Here is a 19,568-nt window from a genome sequence, read left to right on the forward strand (position 1 = left end):
GGGTGTTTGGCTAAACAGTAAAGCAGCAGGTGAAGTCTGTCAACGAGACATTGCTGCTCTGCAGCACTGAGGTTAATCTTTCTGCTTCAGGTCCTGTGTGAACCTCGATTGTCTGTGCTACGTGTTTTAGCTGTGATTGGCTGTGTGAGTTTTTATTTATTATTTGAAAATAACAGAATTTCATCCTCTTCCATGCCAAGTTGGTGTCTATTTTTCTGGCTGCCTGAAGGATAAGCTGACAGTATAGTGAAGTGTGATAATGGAAGTGATCAGAAGCACTGTAGACTGGTACTGTCACTTTTTTTTCCTCTTTAAACATATCTTCCGGTGCTACGTTTGCTACTTTAACCATGCGTTGCCTTTTAAAAAATAACTGAATATTGAAAGTCCACATACTGTATGCACCTTGTGTTGAGTAGTTTGGAATTTTGGCACAATGTTTGTTCAAAACCTCCATGAAATTCACTTTAGCATGTTGATATTTTCATCCAATTATTCCATTTGAGTTGTATTAAATACCTTGGGATTTTTCTCTAGCACAGTCATCTGGTTTGATAAACAAACCCGCAGTTATGTTTGGATGTGAGCTGGAGTGAATGGTGTACTTTGGATCAGTCTGTAAGCTACAGTAATGATGGGCTTGATGGCTTATGACACTTATCTTTGTTTTCTGCAGATAAAGTGGTAGGTGTCATTAACAGGAACCAGAACTGTACTTGGCTGCCTGTACTCTGCACATAAATCCATGCAGCTATTTTGCTTCAAGAGCTCTGCTCTAAATAGTGGTACAGCCTAAAATGCATTATGAGTCACTGAGGCAAAAAGGACTGTCTCACTCCTTAGCTGCAAGTATCTGTTCTCTGTAACAATAATCCTCCTTTGGTCTGTGAAAGATTTTAGATCTCTGTTCCATGTAAATGAAGCCGTCTGGCGTTTGTTTGGACAGAGACAAACCAGACTGCACCAGAGTTCTCCTGAAGCCCCAGAGCAACTGAGTGATGAGAGCCAGCTGTGCCTGTATGGGTCTTTTAGTCACACTCAGGCCAACCATACACTGGTGCCGGGAGCCCTGATAGCTAGGGTAAACCTTGTTCCGTTTATATCTTTAGTTAAATATTTGTAACTATTGAATGGAGTAAGTTGTTTATCCAGAAATCCAAACATTGGATTTCCTTTAGTCTGGTGAGGACTTCCTCAGGTGTGTCCAGAACACCAGAGCCTGCCGAGGATGTTTGTTACTTGAATGCATGCGTATATTCTTGAGGAAAATAGGATCATTTTGATTGACGGCGTTATGGATTTCCCAAAGCCAAATACCTCGAGGTCTTCACCTGGTGACTTGATAGCACCTTTTATCAAAAGTATGAAATCGGGTGGCAGTGACTCTTATAGCAAAAAAAAAACTGCTTTTCTGCATTTGCCTTCTGAGAAAATGGTTCCCTCTTTCTTGCTTCAATGCATGTGCGAAGATTGCTGTGAGTTGTTCAAGAACTGGCAGTTCCAAATGGTGAATGAATATGCTGCAGTATTTTAATTTCATAAGCTTATTCTCTGGTCCTTTGTCTTTGATTGTTAAATATCGTATGGGTTCCTTTAACCAGGGGATAGGTGTATGCACATGTGTAAATATTTAACAAAACAGTAACGATGCATTTTGACAGTACTCAAGATTAAAGCTCTTGATGCTTCTTGCATAATAATGTTCCAACTCTGGGATGAAAACACAGAGTCCAGGTTAGTTCCTGACTTTGTTTACAGAAGACAAAACATTTCTCTATGAGGAACCCTATTCTAAATTTATAGTGACTATCGGCACCCACGGTCCACCCACCTTATTTTAGAACTCTGTTGTACTGCCCTGTACAGAAACCTCCAAATACTGTACAGTATATTGATTCAGTGACCATTAACGCATGAACTGTTTATATCAGGTGAACCATTTACAGAGTTTCTCTTGGTAACTGTTCACTGGGTTGGAATCCCTCATAGTAGCCTAGGAAGAATTCACAGAATGTGACGTATTTTACGTGGCAGTTTGTGCCATTCGTTGGCTGAATTCGAAGCTGTTGGCCTGGCTGACAGTTTCATAGCGAGATATGCTCTTTGTCAGGGTGGGTATAGCTGAGCATGTGGAGTGACGCTCTTGTGTAGCACCTTTTCAGATGGTGTCTTTCAAGAAATGAAAGAACCCTGGTACTGTGGTCCATTACAAAGATGTATGGTTCCTGCTGCCTCTTTAGTTCATGATCAGCTTCAGTCTGTTAAACACCTTTTTCTCCTGCTGGGGAATGAGGATCTGCAGCCATAAAACCTTAAGGAGTGTGGTTCTAATTTTGGATCTCTTTTTGATGTGTTCAGACACTTGTAAAATTTGGGGGTGGCCTTCCAGACCCCTTAGGTCTGCTAGCATCCATAAGCTGAGAGAACATGTCCAGATCTGTTTAATGCCTGGGACAGCTCCTGTAAAATATATGGGAGTGTATGCTCATTTCAGCAGTATATACTACCTAAATGACCCTTTCCTGTTGTGGCCATCAGACACCAGGGTAGCTGAATGTAAATAACTATTTGTGTGTGCAAGACAGTGTTCATTTGGAAAAGGTTGAGAGCAGTCTGGGACACAAAGGAGTGCAAAGTTTTACTACCTAATACCTCTAGTAACTTTGAGTTCTTTGAGCTCAAAGGTCCTCATTTGGAACCTATACAACATTTATCAATCAAATAGAGAAAGCTCTATGACAAGAGCTTTCTAAACTTTTCAAAATCATTTTGCAGAATCATATTCTGCATATACGATATATATAAAAGTTGTTGAAAACGGTTTGCATGGATTGGAATGGAGAAGTAGGAAAAGCCTGCAGTTATTAACTGGTGCCTGGACTGGTATAGGTGTCAAATCTAATCTGTCTGTTTACAATATTTGTTCATGTTTTTGTATTTGATAGCTAGAATTGCAATGTTGCAACAAATAGTTATTGAAGATATTAATATTTGTTGGGGATATGTGATTATATGCAAAGAGTTTTCTGTGGCCGAGACATCAGTGTGCTTAGAGACTTGCACCTCCGTACTTGTGTTGTTGGTGGTGAGAATGTTACATCCTCCTCTCTTCCATATTGCGACAGCAAGGTTGTGCATGATGGCACAAAGCTTAGACAGTCCTGGAGAAATGCTCTGCTGGTTTTCATTCCAGTGCTAACTTATGACTCAACTGATGTGCTTGCTTGTTAAAACTTTCATTTAATTTGTTTCTTCAGCCAGTGCAGAGGGTCAGTAATCTGCTACTTCAAGGGCACAATTTCCAACAACGTCAGCTCACAGAAATTTACACTGCTTCTCTCCAACTTGTTTGACATTCTGCTTCAACAGTTAGTCATCCAGTTAATCAAGTGATAAAGAACATACACAGGTATGAATGAGACACCCACAGTGTTTTTTTTTCTTCGGAGGTCCACATGGCTATGGTTTCAGGCAACACACCTTAGTGAGGACACTTCTAAAACTCTGCAGTTGGTCCAGGGATGATACAAATTACAAGTCACATTTGACCCTTTAAGAGCTGAACGCAAATTTACAAATATGCTCCAAACAGAAAACTAAAATGAATGTACCAGTGATTAAGAACATGACTGGTCAAAAACTGAATAGACGGTGATCCTCCAAGACCAGGGTTGGGAATCAGTGTGTTAGAGTACTGGTGACTAAGGTCTGACAAACATGGACATGTTTTGTTTTTGGATAAAAATGGACACAATTTCTCTGTTGAATAATGTTTAGAAATATAAGTTATTTTTTGTCTTTGCTACAATAAAATAGCCTTGCATAGCCAACACTATAGGAGGTTGCCAGTTCTCTACAATTCTGGTTCTTGGTCATATTGTGTGACATGCTTATTTAAGAAACACAACTGATCAGTGGTAATGTCCCTTTTAACAGAGAATTAATCACAGCTCTGAATTGTAGATTACAAAATTATCACTGCATGTATTGCACAATGACCTGACCCTGCATATCTTCACCCCTACAGCTGACAGTTTACTGCGACAGTGTATCCGGTTCAATCCTATTTTGGCGAGCTCCTCCATGTCATTTTTCCTTGGACCTTTGCTTGTACCAACTGAGAGGTATAGCTTCCTCTCTCCCCTCTCGCTTCCTCCCGATGATGGGATTTCAGGCTGCGCTAGGTGAACCGGGCCAGGAACTTCTGAGAGCAGGCCAAAGTGCCTCAGAAACACAGCAGCTCCAGTTACAGTCACGCCTCAAGTTCATGCATGTTGCCAACGAAAACGAACCCCCTTTGACTCGAACCCCCTCCCTCCAAAAGATAAAAAGGCTCAACCCAGACAACTGACTGAAAGGACTGAACCGCTCTGGCACAGTGAGTGCAGTCTTATCTCGGAAGAGCCCAGGGGATGGATGGGAGCACCCTGGAGATTAAGGCGCACGGTCATGTTTACAGGAAAAACACGCTACGATGGCTGCGTGCGCCAGCTAGGTGACAAGTCAAGCTGGTTCTCGACAAGAAGATCCCGCCCCCAGCGCTATGCCCATATGCTGCCGCTCACTAATGAAAGGCGACGGGCGTTGAAGCTCTCAAGGGACTAATTCTGTGCGAATGGACTCCCCAGTGGGTTAGCTGCTCTCGAGAGGCCCACATTGGGGCAGCGCGCAGAGCTTTTAATGCACTGCAGCCACTTCATTAATTCTCCCTCTGTTTGAAAAGGCAACATTGAGTCATTTGGCTTGTATTTGTATTGTGGATTCCTGTATTTACATAGGTGCTCTTCATCTGTCACAGTGGTCAGCCTTTAACTCCAATTTAAATTTAACTCTTGAAGGGTTTAATGCAAGCAATGGCTTATAGATATGAATATTAGCTACCAGTGGCTTTTTACTTCTAGTGCAGTTGTCTGCCTAGATAGGCATTATCATTAAATGCGATTTGTGCCCCTAATCAACAGGAAAGAGGAATAAAAATATATAAGCTTTTAACATGAACAAATAAGAGCTTTATTCAGTTTTAGTGCTCTTCAGTGCTCTAATCAGGCTCTGTGTTTTGTGGGTAGTTATCTGAAAGTAAAATAGGATTTTGGAAGCCCCGCAAACAGTTGTGGGACTTTCAAAATCTTAAATCTTTTATGGACTCTATATATCAGTCCCCCAAAGCTTAAAAAGCTTAAAACATGAATGTGTAGCACACAAGATAACAGAGTGGAGGAGAGTTGCATCACTGGCTTTGTGCACTGCTGTCTTTCTATTCATCACGCAAGGCTCTGGTTGACTGACTGCTCTCAAAGGAGCCATGTTCGTAAGGAAAACAGACTTTCCCCGGCAATCTGTAATCAAAAGCAGGGTTTCTGTAGCTAACTGAAATTCAATTAATGCACACCATTTAGCTGGCAACAAGACTGTGAACAAAATGGGTTCAGGAGTCTGTCATTTCAAGTAGGTTGCATATTGTGCACTAAATATTAAACATTTTGGGAGTAAAACTAGTCAGTGTGTTGGTTACTCCAGATATTTATATCAGAGGGCAAATAACTAGAGCACAATAACTAGAAGTGCAGACATACTGGAAACGGTAACCTGCTTAGATTATTTTTATCTTGATAAAATGTTGTGGCGTGGCACTGAGTTAGGAAGCTCAGCAGTCACTGACGCTCAGAAATGCACATTTTGTGGGAAGAATTCTAGGCCTAGTCTTCTTGTCCTTCATGGTACCATTCACTGTAGCAGTTTTTTTTGCCGTTCCCATTGGAAATGTTCAGTTCTAATTGTATGTTATCTCTATGCTGTAAACACAACCTTGAGTGGAGGAAATTAAATCCAGATGAGCTTCATGCAGACTCACCTCCAGGGTGCATCTCTGGGCTGTAAAGGCCTAATTTGCCCTCTGCTCAGCTCTCTTTGTTCTTGAATGCTATTTTTATTCCTTGTGGGACTTCCAGCCCAGGGAGTTCAGCTGGCAGAAAACAGAATGTGACTTTTTGTTTGGGACTGTATACTAGAAATGCACATTGTAAAGACAATAAATAATTTATTTTGCCACTTCCTTCAGTAACGTCAATGGTGAGCTTTGTTTGGCCAGGAAACCTAAAATATTCCAAATATAAGCAGGTCTTGTTGATTGTCTGGAAATAGTATTTCCTTTCCAAAAAGAAATACACACTAACCTTTGGTCTTCATCGGAGCTCTGTACCTTTGTCAGTTCCTCGCAAGCATTTCTCAGGGTTCATATCGGAGACAAATGCTCCCATCTAGTGGTGATTTGTAGAAATACATCAAAATACAAAAACAGGCTCTTCAGACTTTTTAAGAAGCCTTGCATTTTTTGGCATTGATTTTATGGCTGTTATAGTTACAGCACTGGAACGTCAAGAGCAAGGTATTGGACAGAACCTTCTATAAAAAAGTTGTGGTGCCCTTAATTTGAAAATTATTCACAGTTCACTTAATCTAGCGGTTTAATAAATCGGTTACATCATTTTGAAGGAGCCCACTTTATTGAAATATGGCAGTTTTCTAAAACTCTGTGCACCTACAGCGTGCCATTTTAAGAAGAAAATTCACTTATCCTACTGGAGGCTTTGTCAAGAAAAAGCTTAATGAATTTTTTTAAAAAAATTACAGTATCCTCTAACAATAATGGGACCACAAATTCAAAACTGCGGTCAAAAAATTGTTTTTTCATGAGATGAGTATGAAAAAGTACAGTATCCCTTGTAATTGTATAAAACCAGTAGTATTAGAACAAAACCAAACATTGTTTTTAGCAACCCAATGATTTCCAATAAGCATATGTATTGGGACATTCACCTGAAGTAAATTTCAGAGTGTAAAAGTCAGTATTTGTTGTACATCACTTTGAGGCAGTAACAGCATGACGTCTGACCCACTGAGCTCACGTTAGTCTTAATTTAATTGTTTTAGCTGTTCTACCAGGCGTTTGCCACAGCTATTTTGAGTTTATTCTTTGGGTGTTCTGACCTTGTAAATGTGAAATTTTGCTCAGTTGGACTGAAATCTGGAGACTGACATGATTTTCCACTTTTCACCCAATGAACTGAAGTTGATTTACCTGATCAGTTTTCCTTAACCTTTGTTTTTTGAGTCATTCTCATACTGCATATTGAAATGCTACTCATAAGTTTAGAAACATTTTCTTCTACTTAGACCCCCAGTCATAGGTCTTTTAGGCCTGTATTCTTGGAGGAGTTTGCAGTTCTACAGAGATCTGCATGGAGTACTGACACACAGAAGTCATGATGGATGGATTAAGACCATTATTCATTTATTCCTTTTTTTAATTGCATAATGTCAGCATACCCAAAGGGGTTGGGCAGCCAGTTGATGTTGGACCCCTAGAGTTGTTTTTTCTCCTTACTAAGGAGTTTTTGGTTCCTGTCCTCCGTGAGCTTCTGGTCTTTTCCATTCTGTATTCACAACGTGTATGGTCACTTGCTTTGTTAAGCGCCTTGGGGCAACCTTGTTGTGAAAGCCGCTATATAAATTGAATTGAATTTAATATTTTCACAAGGATTTTTCTATAAAATTCCTGAGTTTCCATTAGTTGTTCTTAATGCAGGCTGTGGAATTAGACATACATACAGTATGTAAGTAGTCAGCTGTATACACTGCAACTTATTGAGCTTTTATTTTGCTTGTCCACTGCACAGCAATTTAAAAATGAGTGTTTGTGTGCCCTCTGGAGCTTCATCAGCTCTTTACACAGCAGACTGTGTTGCGCGGAGACTGAAGGTCAGCCAGCTGGGTGCTGGAGTGCAGGAGGACAGGCTCAGGTTGTGTGTCTGATCCTTTGCTGTGCTGTGTGTGTTTCAGGCTTGCCACGGCTGTGCTTCGGGATCAAAGTGTGACTGCAGTGGAGTGAAAGGAGAGAAGGTAAGACTCCTGCAAAATATTATCTCCAGACACGGTGATGTTAAGGTCTTCCTGTCGACTTAAGATGCCTTCTCATCATCAACCTCATATTTTCAGCTCCCTGTTGCTCCTTGGGGTTTCATTAAGCTGCTTTTTACTCGAGCAACCTGAATGGAGTCCTACAAGGTTGAACCTGCAACCGAGTGCAAACTGCGCAGCCTCCAGCTATGATCAGACATGCTTTTGTGATCGAGTGTCCTGATGACAAATATTAATCACCACACTGAATTTTCCCCCTATCACATCTGTGCAGATGTAAAACATAGTTTTTTTTTCCTGAAAAAAATACAAAATTATCTGTAGAAAAACTGGTTAAATTCTACATTTCATAATTTTTCCATTCACTCATATACATGTGTGACATCTAATATAGTGAATGTTTCAACATTACAGTTATAGGGAAAGTGAAAAAGCAGTGTTCTGTTTTACTCAGTATTTTTTTGTGTTCTAACATACATTCAGATAAAAAATGTTTCTGAAATATTAGTAATTTGTCATGAAGACCAAGAACTTGTGCCTTTACTCTGTTGTTTTACAGTGGAACACCTGTCTGGATAAACTATACCAAGGAAAGAATTAGCTATTCAAATTTTCTGGGCATCTTTAACATTTCACTAGCAGAATTTCCTTTTTTTGACTAATAAATATCTTTCATATTGCGTTGATAGACTGTGACCTTCTATTGTAAAAAAGAAGCTTGCAGGATATTTAGTACGATCAATAGGAAATGATGTTCAGTAGTAGTGTATGGCTTCTGGTGGAAATCTGGCATTAACTCTCTGGGCTGAGGGACTGACAGCCAGGCCTTGAGCACCAGACTGTTGGAACCCAACCAGCACATGACTGGAGCCCAGAAAACTGCAGCAGGGGTCTGGAGGGCATGAAGCAGTTCAGTTTCATAACTTACACAGGGTTTATAGCCAAATGTCTGATGTGTTATATGTTGTCGAGGTTTAGTTCTTCTAAAACTTACAGAACATGCAGTGAATAACTGATGTCATTTAAAACAGCTGAAACAACCCTTGTAGTGGTATAATACTCCTCTCTTGTTATACATGCACTTTCACACTTTTGTGTGGAAACAGGTGGGCAGAACTGGTACCAGGTGCTGTCTTGTTAGCTTTCTGAATAGTACGTGAATGCTTCTTCGATAAACATGAAAAAAGAAAAAACTGGCTACTTTAACAGGGGACATAGTTTGTTTTTCTTTATGTGCAGATTGGGAGCAGGACCTGTTAAAACTACCCCATGGAGCAGTTACTTTAAAAATGAAGGTGTCTTACAAATATCTGTCACTAGTTAACGGTTTTGTTTAAATAAATCTTTTAAATGTCAAGTTCCTGTCTTCAACCCACAAGCGATTCGAAGTATTGTCATGTGTCTTTGTGTCGGGATTTGAATGCGTGGCTGTTTTTGATATTGAAATGTATGAACACCTAGATGCAGTGCTAGACAGACTGCCACTTTTGGTAGAATGGTAACAATCGGGCCTTAGGCTGGTGCCATATTGGTTTGAACCCCAGCCTAGCCTCATAACTTTAACTCCTTCCAGTGTTACTTCACATACAGCTACCTATGTCGACTGAGCTCTCTTTAGTCTCTGGTTGCCTTATATTTAGCTATTTGTGTGGACCCAGCAATGTGGTACCAGTGTCTGGTTTCTCTTCCCAGGGTGAAAGGGGTTTTCCAGGATTACAAGGCCAGCCTGGGTTGCCAGGCTTCCCTGGACCAGAGGGTCCCATCGGCCCCAGAGGGGAGAAGGTAAAAAGCATTGCTTTGTGGACTCCTTACAGCCCCATTCCTCTGTGTGGCTGCTTGCATCTGCCTCGTTGTCGAGGTGACCTGACTGACCGGTCAAACAGTGGGCGTGTGCTCTGATGCTTTAAAGTGACACAATCTCGCTTCTGAAGCCCCATTGTATAGTTATACCCAAGAGCAGGACAGAAGTAAACTTGGTGTTTCAATGACGTCAGTATGGCCCTCAGCAAAGCCCAAGCACTCTCTGGCATTGCTAATCGAGCTTTTGTACAGGTTTTAAGAGAGCACAGTCTTTTTCTTTTATTCCCCACAACGATAATTCAATATGTTGAAACTGCCATTGTCCAGCATGACCACCTTGATTATTCAGCCAGCTGTTGCTGCTGTAAGTGAATGTCATGTAAAATGTGTATAGTTGGACGCTTAAATGCTGTGAGTCATCAGATCAGCCAAACCAGCTAACAACATTCTGTTGTTACCAGTGCATAGGAGGTTAGAGTTCCAGCGTACCAGTGTTCACCTCATACACTTTCACACATACTTGCAGAACTGTGTGTTCTATTGTCTTGGCTTCTTCCCCTGCATGTTATTTCAAAAGAGATGCACCAGTCTGATCAGGGGCAGGTGTTTTTAGGTTGACAGCCCATTGATTGTGTGATTGGATCCCACATACAGGTTGTCATGCTTTTTCTGTCTTCCAGGGTGAAGAGGGCCCTCTAGGGCCAGGCGGACCCAAGGGAATCAGGGTGAGTACCGACTTCAGACTCTTGCTCTACAGTGCTCTAACACTGCCCTTCCAAACCTCAGTGTATGATGGAATGGGTTATTCACAGTGTGATCCTTCATAAAGAAAGGAGCAGGTTATTCTAAATAGGGATGGAGAAAACGTGCAGTATATAGTCTGCTAAATACAGTGGCTGCCTACATACAGTATTAGCTAACAAGCCTGAAATACTTAAGTCCTTCAACTTGTAACCAAAACACACTTGCTGTATGTAATGCAAGTAATTAATTCACTGACTTTTAAACTTCTTAACTCATTACTTTTGTAAAAAGATGGTATCAACTACATCCTTTTATTGTTATAGCTCCGTTCCCCTGTAGGTCCCAGAACTTTAGCTTTTCTCTGATTATTAAGCAATGAAATGTAGAGTAATGTTCTTGTGTATTGCGGGTTACATTAGACAGGTTGAGCAAGCTTACAGGGCTCATCAAGTTGGAATTGAGAGGTTCCAATGTGCTTTTGGCTAATGTGTGTCTGATGTCAGCCTTGCTGTGTCCTGACTGGTTGTTCAAAGGGTGTTACACAAAAGGACATTCACTATGTTATTCTTTGTTTCTAGGGGCCACCCGGGCTGCCAGGATTCCCAGGAACTCCAGGACTGCCAGTGAGTTCTACCCCGATTTCCACTCCTCTCTCTGTGTACCCCATTTTTGGTTTGTCTGTCTCTGTCTTTTTCTCTCCCTGTCCTTTGTTTTTCCTCTCCATCTCTCGCTCTTCTCCTCACTGTTCATAGCTTTCACACTTCACTTTCAGCCCTAGTCCTCTGAGCTCTTCTCCTGTTTCTATCCTGTGCTCATCCTGGTGTCTCCCTCTGCTTCCTTTCCCAGCCTTTCATTGACTCATTCTGTGTTACTGTACCTCAGTGATGGGTTTCCTTTTCTCTGTTCTTTTGCTGTAGGGTTTGCCTGGACAGGATGGCGCCCCAGGTCCGAGAGGAATAGCAGGATGTAATGGAACAAAAGTGAGTCTGGGCTGCCTCGCTATCTGGACTCGAGTGACCAGGACTGTTTTGAACTGGGGCGCTCTCGGATATGTACAGACGTATGAACTGCAGTGTCATTTTTGGTGGTTCAGATGCCCTTAAGCAGGCCTAAATGCAGTGTACATTAGCTCTTAGACAACATTAACTCAAAACTTATAAACTTTGTAATTGTTTTATTAACACGTGCTTTCTATAAACATCAAAATAAGGTTGTCATTTAGGAATCTGTAATTCTCATAAAAAACTGTTCACACCAACCCAAAATAGCCCCATCCATTGGCCGCCAGTGCAAAGTGTTGTCATAGCTACTTTACTCATTACTTTACCAGTCAAATCAGACTGGCTTACTGTCAGGTTCTCCTGTCTACACAACCTTCCTGCTAAAAGACTTTGAACTGACCAATACAGATTTTACCGGTATTAACATTTCACTTGAAACAGCTGTAATTTCGAGAAAACAATCGCTCCTGCACAAAAGAAAGGAAAGCAGTGAGTGAAGCTGAACTTTGATTCTGAGTGTCTAGACCTGTTCTGTACTGTATATCTGCAGCTTTGTAGGTACACTTATATACATGTGTGGATTTTAAGTGTCAAAAGCTGCTCTCCTTTGTGCTACATGCACTTGCAAAATGTATTTTGAAAAGGTGTTCTTTCAGGTCTAAGCAGCTAAATGTAACATACAATTTAATAACGTTAGTGCTACCAAAAGATGCTAATCAGAGAGTCGGTTATAGATGTGAATTTGCTGTGTAGTACCAGTCATTGTTTTGATACAGGTTAAGTGAGGCTAGTGTGTTTGCTCACCTGTGCTGTTAGGGTCTTGGTGGGACCATGGGAATCATTTGACAATATAGAAGGAACCAGGAGTAAACAGGTGAATGAAATTGTGTGTTTTTGACCTCAGGGTGACATAGGACTTCCAGGAAGCCCAGGTTTTCCCGGTTTACAGGGCCTTCCGGTAAGTGGAACATTCTGACCTCAGTTCCTGTTATGTCAGATTTCTACTAGGTACTGAACCTTCCCCATCACGTAATGTGTCACACTAGACGTGATCTCTTCTACATCTTTTCTAGTCGCTCTTCTAAGACTGATTCCACACTTGGCTTTTAAACCTTTTAAAATTTGGCCACATCCTGAGTGTCTAATGCTGTTCCATTATTCCATTATCTGTTCCGTTATTTCAATACTCCTAATGGTGGAGAACTAGCTATTCAACACATTCTACAGATAGATGCCAGTTTTCCAGAAACATACTATTTTAAAAGCCACTGATCTTTATGAGACACATTTGTGATACTCGGTGCACTGTGCCACCTAGTGGGCAGTCTGTCGGATTTACTTTGCCACAATGGGAACTGAACATTGTACCACAGTTCAGTTTAGTGAAAACGTATAAAGTACTGCCTCCCTTGTCAGACAACATTTCAGGAGTGGATATTGGAGAGTGGAAGTCAGCAGTCTGCCAACTGGTGCTCACTATAGTGAGGTGAGCTTTTGAAAGAAGAACTGTGTAACTGACAGTGTCCGTGTTTTTCTTTTCTTTAGGGTTCTCCTGGTCTGCAAGGGTTAAAGGTAAGTCTTCCTGTATGCCCTTCCAGTCCTCCACTGTTTATAGTTACATTCTGTCTGCTGCCTGATCCATCTAAGGCAAATTGCCTTGGAAGAACATGAAAGAATTTCACTTCTTCATTTCAGCTATACGATTTTATTTCTAGTTTAAATTATAAACGCTGTATTTTATCATTAAAGGCAAGCTGCTCTAAGCCATCTGTTTTTAATTTCTGTACCATGGCTTAGATTTCAACTTTATTCAATACAGCTTTTTAATCAGCACAGCATTTGGTCTTAAAAAATATCGAGTTAGATACGAATGTGACTTTTCCCATTTCCAATTATTGTTATTTTCTGGGAAATCCAGTGCACGTGCGTTTGGGAGCCGGAGTTGTCCTGTCAGTGTCTCTCTAGGGGGCGCTACTTTCTGCGCTGCTCTTATCAACCAGTGGCCTTAATGTCATCCAGCCCACAGCCTCACCTTATCTCTGTCTGTGTGTGCTTACAGGGAGAACCCGGAGAAGTGATCGGATCAAATGTTTTCGGTCAGAAGGGGGAGCCGGGTCTGCCCGGGCTTCCGGGGACGCCGGTAAGTTTGTTCTTGGTTACAGCTCAAATTTGCTACCAGTTCCTGAAAGGTATTACTCCTACACCTACTTGTGCGCTGTCCCCTTGGTGGACTGCGCATATTGTCAAAGTACTGTTGAGTGTGTTGAGCCAGGCGTCCATATTACCAAGCAGGTCAGTTCTTCAGAAAACGTATTGCCTTGAATTGTCATACTGGGTAAATGGGCTCTGGCTGCATACCTTATCTGAGTCTGACTTTAGGTATTCTTCTTTACCCTTGTTATTCCATTTCTGCGACTGTATATTTAACAAGGCTTTTAAAAAAGATTAATGATGGTCTTTCACCTGACACTCAACGCTAGTGCTAGGTTTGGTGCATTTTGATGCTTCTAGAATATGTGCATGCAACACTTGGATTAGAAGCAGGCACCCCGTGTTTTGATACCTTAGAAATATAGGAAGCTGGGTTTTAATAGCTGTCAGTAATAAGGGGTTACCTGTTTTTAATATTACCTCCAGCTTGTGGCCATCAATGGCAAGGAGCTGAGCTGGAACAGACAGGAAATAAACGCACGGCTAAGATGCACGGGTGGATTGTAGAATGGCCTGAGAAGTGCTGTGATGTGCATACTCCCTGGATCGGAGTTTTCTGTAATTGTCTGGTGTCTTTCAGGGTGTCCAAGGTCCAGTCGGCTTCATAGGCCCTACTGGCCCTCCTGGGCCTCCTGGCCTCGAGGTGAGAACTTTCCATTTTATTTTGTTGCAGAGCTGATTTAAAAAAAAAAAACAGCCACAGTAAGCGTCGGTCCCGGTTTGAATTTGCTTCGGCAGCACATATACTAAAATTGGAACGATACAGAGTAGATTTGCATGGCCCCTTATGAAAGCCAAGCAATTATATTTCTTTCCAGTGATGGCTAAAAAAATTCCCTAATAGGGGTACAAGTATTAAATCAATTCTTCACTGTGTATACTTCTTGTTGTTTTATTTTGCTGTGAGCCATACTTTTACCAATCTTGACAGCTATATGAATCAAATTTCTGCCTTTCTGGCAGAGCTATAGGATTCTGAATGTGCTTCAAGGTATCGGTCTCCTGCACACGTTATCCCTGCTCCAGCTCACCAGAAACACCATATTTAGGATAATGCTAGAATATTCACAGGTGGTGCCAGCAGGCTTGTGTTCTGAGAGCTAGCCTAGGATCTGTAATATGCGTGGCTTTCTGCTGGGAGTACCGTCTCATCTAATATCTCTGTTACAGGGTCGTCCAGGGCCACCTGGTCTCCCAGGACCGAAGGTAAGCTGTCTGGTTTGGAAATGAACCCCTCAGGGTACTTGCCCGCGTGTGGTTCAAGAATATTGATCCCACGTTTCTTACAAATGGGGTATAAAAATTAATCGGAACCAGAGGTAAATATATTGAAATCATTTCAATACTAGATTATTTTTTTTCAAGATTATGCCATATAAAGCACCTGTCCATCAGTTTTCAGTAACTACTTGATGCTTAGAGGGTCATAGTGAAGCAGAGCCAATGTCAGATGGCGTGGGGCATGCATGTACACCTTCACCAACACAGGGCAGTTTACACACACCAGGTCACCTGGACAGAGCAGCATGAAACAACAGACATGGGGAGGACCTTCAGACCCCACACAAAAGGATCTGAGTGGTGACAGCGTTTCCATGTCGCCTTCAAAAGAATTAAGGAACAGTACAAAAAGATTGCAAGGAAAAAATGACATAGAGTTGTAAATCAAGGGTAGAGAAAAGAGAGGACATTGTATATCTTCTTGTGCTGGCAGTTCTTTTTATTAGTTTGGATTAAGACCCCCATTAACTTTTTCTACATTTTTAGAAGATGGAAACCTTCCCACTGACATTTTATTTTCTAGGCATGTAACATTTTTATCACAAGGAATTAATCACCTCATTACATAAGTACTGCTTGTACAGCGGTAGTGATGGTTTTATACCCTTATTTATGAGAACTGTATATCCGTAGTCCCTGTGTTGGAGAAGAGATGTGTGGATTGGAGGTTTGATGCAATGCTCGGTTACTTCCTTTGCCCCCTAATTGATGGACTGTAGAGCTAATATTTACTTCGATTCCAGTGTTTCTCATCATCTGCATAATCGTTTTACAAGTCAGTGAGTGTGGTTTTTGTATTAATTCAGTGAATGTCACTGAATATCACTATAAAAACTTCATGTTTATCATTTCAGGGTAACATGGGCTTAAATTTTCAAGGTCCTAAGGGTGAAAAGGTAAGATCTGAATGTCCACCAGGTCAGCCAAGTTCAATTTGTGCTCAGTTAGAACACTGAATTTGCTTATCTCTTGTTTTCAAATTCTGACAATGTCTCACCACAGATTTTCAGTTTCTGACTTTATTAACCAAGGAAAACTCCAGTAAAGGTCCTCAGCTGTATATTAATTGACTATTTCTAGTAGAGTCCTTAACATTTCATGATCTATTAATTATTCCAATTTGGTTTTTAATATAGTATATTTATAATCCTCCTCCATTACTAAAGCAATTGTGTAATTGCTCTCAACATTGTTCAGTTGCCGTCTCTTAATGCAGACAGCCACACCCACACAGGAGCACAGTTCCAGCCTCAGACACCAGGGGGCAGTGTCATCCATCTGTTGTGTTGTCCGTGGAGCAGGGTTCTGACTTACAGAAGCGCATTGCTACCACCTAGGGGACAATTTTTTTTTTGGCCCCTTATCTCGTAATTATGAGATAACGAATTACCTTGTAATTATGAGATCGCAATGATTACTTCACTGTATGTACAACCTATTACGTTGTGCACTGAATACATCTAGAAACTACCGTGAACTTGACTGGCACTTTCGGTTGGTCGTGTCAGTGTCCAATGCTGCAGAATTTTTCTGGATTTACTTTCGACTGGGGTTGAGTCATAACGAAATCTTGCAATTTTTAGCAAATATGAACAGAATCATAATAAGCATGAGGACCACTTTTGGGGGAATTTAGAGATCAAAGCAGGGATGGTTCCATTATGAACAGTTATACGTGCAATCAGTCCCACTGCTTAAAACTGTAAGTCCGCACATAGAGATTTATTGTAAGTATTATACAGTATAACAGTTGTGCTATCGCATGATCAAATAAAGTATGCGAGAATGACAGTCTCGTAATTATGAGATAAGGGTGAGGAGTTTTTTTTTCCTAGGTGGCAGCTGTGCGCTTCTGTCCTGACTAGATCTGTTTTGCGGTCTGGTTTCAGGGTAATCCCGGACCACCCGGCCCACCCGGGCCCAAAGGGATCATCAGTGAGCAGAAGAAGCCCGGAGATGGGGAGGTCCAGAGAGGGGACAAAGTAAGAATGGGGGTCATTACTCCCCTCTAACGCACTGCTATCAGTGTAAAGCAAGATTTTTTAAAGTTCTTTTTAAGTTTTAGTCAAGCAAGTTACGTGAACAAAATGTAATTAGTAACATTTATTTATTTTTAAGAAGTAACTCATTATTGTTACAGAGAGTAACTTGTCAAGTCTGATGTGGTATTGTAAATGAGTAACTCTGTGATTGTGGCACAGATAGTGAACATATGTGAGTTTATAATACCACTGCATAAACTGCAGAGTTAATATGATCTGCTTAGCACTAAAGCTGAGCCAAGGGAATGATATTGTCTTTATTTTAATATTAACTTGATTAAAAATGTAATTCTCTGTACATAAGTAATTACTCATTGTACCTGCATGCAAGCTCTAAATATTCTTGTAATGCTGAAACAGACATTCAGTTTCCTACTTGATAAGCCTATAAAAAACATTTAATTACAGCTGTAAGTTGTTGAAAATAACTGGTTACTGTACCTTCTCCATTGTGTCACCATTTTGATGATGACCAGCTTTCATCCTTTTTACAAAACACCTTACTCCAAGATGTGGAGTAGCGGCTTTTAGTATCTTTTATAATTCTGTTTTTTGTTGACATGTTGCATTATTCTACATGGGAGGCAAAAATCATTTGTCATCATATTCCTAGTGTTCTGCATTTTTAGTTTTAATTTCATCACGCAATGTCCTTGTTTTCCAGTTAAGCTAAAACATTATAATCGTAAATCGTTATGAAACAAGGACTGGGCTACTTTTCCTTGATGCCAAACAGCGGCTAAAATAGTCATTAATCCCTCAGTTACCAAATGCAGGTGATGCTGATCACTGATCAAATCTATGTTGAGCAACCAGTATAGGACTGAGTTCATGTATCCTCTTGTTTAATAAGACATCTGATTATTTTCAATAGATCAGAAATGTAGTGAGCAGCACACACAACTGTGATGTTTTAAATAATTCTGAATAAAATGGACTTGTATGGTCTTCTTCACTGTAAGATTGATAGGTAGATTTTTTAAAACTCGCATATCACTAGCTTCTCCTTGAAACTTTATCACTTCTTTTGGTTATCTATATTTGCTTCTTATTCTAATGGAGCTGGGGTTTCAATGTATATATATATATGCACTGTGCAAGTTAATCTTTGATATTTGTTCTCCTGCCTTACATAGTTTCACCAAATTCTCTTGATTAGTAAATGTTATGGTAAATTGTGATGTAGTGATTTTCGGTCTCAAATGGTTGTACTTCTCTCTTATTTCCACTAGAGAGCACCACCAATTCGATGTTATTTACAGATCTGTGAAACTTGTACAGTGTTTGGTGTTCCTGTCATTGTTCATGATTGTTCATGGGCCATTTTCACCGTGTTTGTCATTTGTATTTTGTAATGGCAAACAATTGACATCCCTCCTGTTTTCTCTCCTGGCAGGGTGACCAGGGAGAACCTGGCCAGCCTGGCCTCCCGGGACCTCCAGGACCTTCAGTAAGTAGATGTCAGCCTTGAGAAACTGAACTAAGACTCCTGTTGCTTTATTCCTAGTTATAACAAGCCCAAGGGAGCCCCATTGAAATACATTCATATTGAATCTTTCTTCAGCCATCACTTACCTGTCACAAAGAATAGTCGAAAATGTTTCAAAACCCGATAGACACCCCATAGCTTGTTGTGCACCTGTAGACGAGCAACTTTGGTGCTATCGAGCCAAACTGCATAGGCAGCAATGAAGGAAACCGTAATGACAGTTTTGTTTTCCAGTGAGGAAGAATGATGAGTTTCCTTTAATGAACAGTAAATCCACCTTTCTTTGAGTGGCGACAATGATTAATAAGCCCTTTTAGAAAAGGCAGTGCGTTGTCTTGGATGTCAATGGATTCTCTCTTGTAGCCCTATTTAGGTGGGCAGAAGGTAGCAAGTAGTAATTAAATGTCTTTCTTCAGTTGTCAGACTACACCGATATCCCAAATCTTGTCGTCAGTGGGTTAAAAAAGCAAAGTATTATATTAATAGGACAATGAACTTCAAAGCAATTATTTCAAAGCCACTTTCCTGATCCATAAAGATCGCATAGCACAATTATATTACAAAGCCAAAATTAAATGTATTTAACTCGGCAAGAGTAACTCCTTTGCAGAGGTTGAAGGGTAGAATTGCATATGTTTTCCATGAATGTTTTTAATGTCCTTAAAGACCTTTAGTAATCTTAAAGAATTGAGAGTTAATACTCCATGAAGTTGCCTTGATCTTCTGTTTTGGAATGCATTTTGAACATTGGAGAAAGTGAACAGTGTCTGCGTCTTATGAGGTTTGCCCAACTGGTGACAGAGACTCTGGGAACAGCCTGCTGTAGATCCCCCTTGAAAGTGGAAAAGCACTGTTTAAGTCATGTGGGACGCACTCCTCACTCTCTGCTCCACCCTCCCATCTTCAGTCTGTGCTCTGTGTTCCAGGGTCCTCCTGGTGGTCCAAAGGGTGAGAAGGGGGAGCCAGGGGAACCGGGCAAGAGGGTAAGTAGGCCGGGACGAGTTCCTGAAAGCACGCAGGAAAAGTTATTTGGAATTGATGAAACCTGAAATCCGTGAGGCTGACTTGTTTTCTGTATTTCCT

The 19,568-nt window shown here is 40.9% G+C and overlaps 1 protein-coding gene and 1 pseudogene across 1 annotated transcript in view; both read left to right on the plus strand.

Moving 5' to 3' along the window:
• col4a5 (collagen, type IV, alpha 5 (Alport syndrome)) overlaps window positions 1–19,568 on the plus strand; it is an 83,208-nt gene that overhangs the window by 22,467 nt on the left and 41,173 nt on the right. Inside the window, exons 2-15 of the mRNA XM_069193460.1 lie at window positions 7,840–7,899; window positions 9,610–9,699; window positions 10,398–10,442; window positions 11,040–11,084; window positions 11,379–11,441; window positions 12,367–12,420; window positions 13,008–13,034; window positions 13,522–13,602; window positions 14,254–14,316; window positions 14,844–14,879; window positions 15,809–15,850; window positions 16,844–16,936; window positions 18,393–18,446; window positions 19,412–19,468. Of these exons, the coding sequence (XP_069049561.1) occupies window positions 7,840–7,899; window positions 9,610–9,699; window positions 10,398–10,442; window positions 11,040–11,084; window positions 11,379–11,441; window positions 12,367–12,420; window positions 13,008–13,034; window positions 13,522–13,602; window positions 14,254–14,316; window positions 14,844–14,879; window positions 15,809–15,850; window positions 16,844–16,936; window positions 18,393–18,446; window positions 19,412–19,468 (810 nt within the window). The remainder of the gene's footprint in view (window positions 1–7,839; window positions 7,900–9,609; window positions 9,700–10,397; window positions 10,443–11,039; window positions 11,085–11,378; window positions 11,442–12,366; window positions 12,421–13,007; window positions 13,035–13,521; window positions 13,603–14,253; window positions 14,317–14,843; window positions 14,880–15,808; window positions 15,851–16,843; window positions 16,937–18,392; window positions 18,447–19,411; window positions 19,469–19,568) is intronic.
• Window positions 14,400–14,487, plus strand: LOC138241110 (U6 spliceosomal RNA; annotated as a pseudogene).

Source organism: Lepisosteus oculatus, chromosome 8 (assembly GCF_040954835.1).
Source record: "Lepisosteus oculatus isolate fLepOcu1 chromosome 8, fLepOcu1.hap2, whole genome shotgun sequence".
NCBI lineage: Eukaryota > Metazoa > Chordata > Actinopteri > Semionotiformes > Lepisosteidae > Lepisosteus > Lepisosteus oculatus.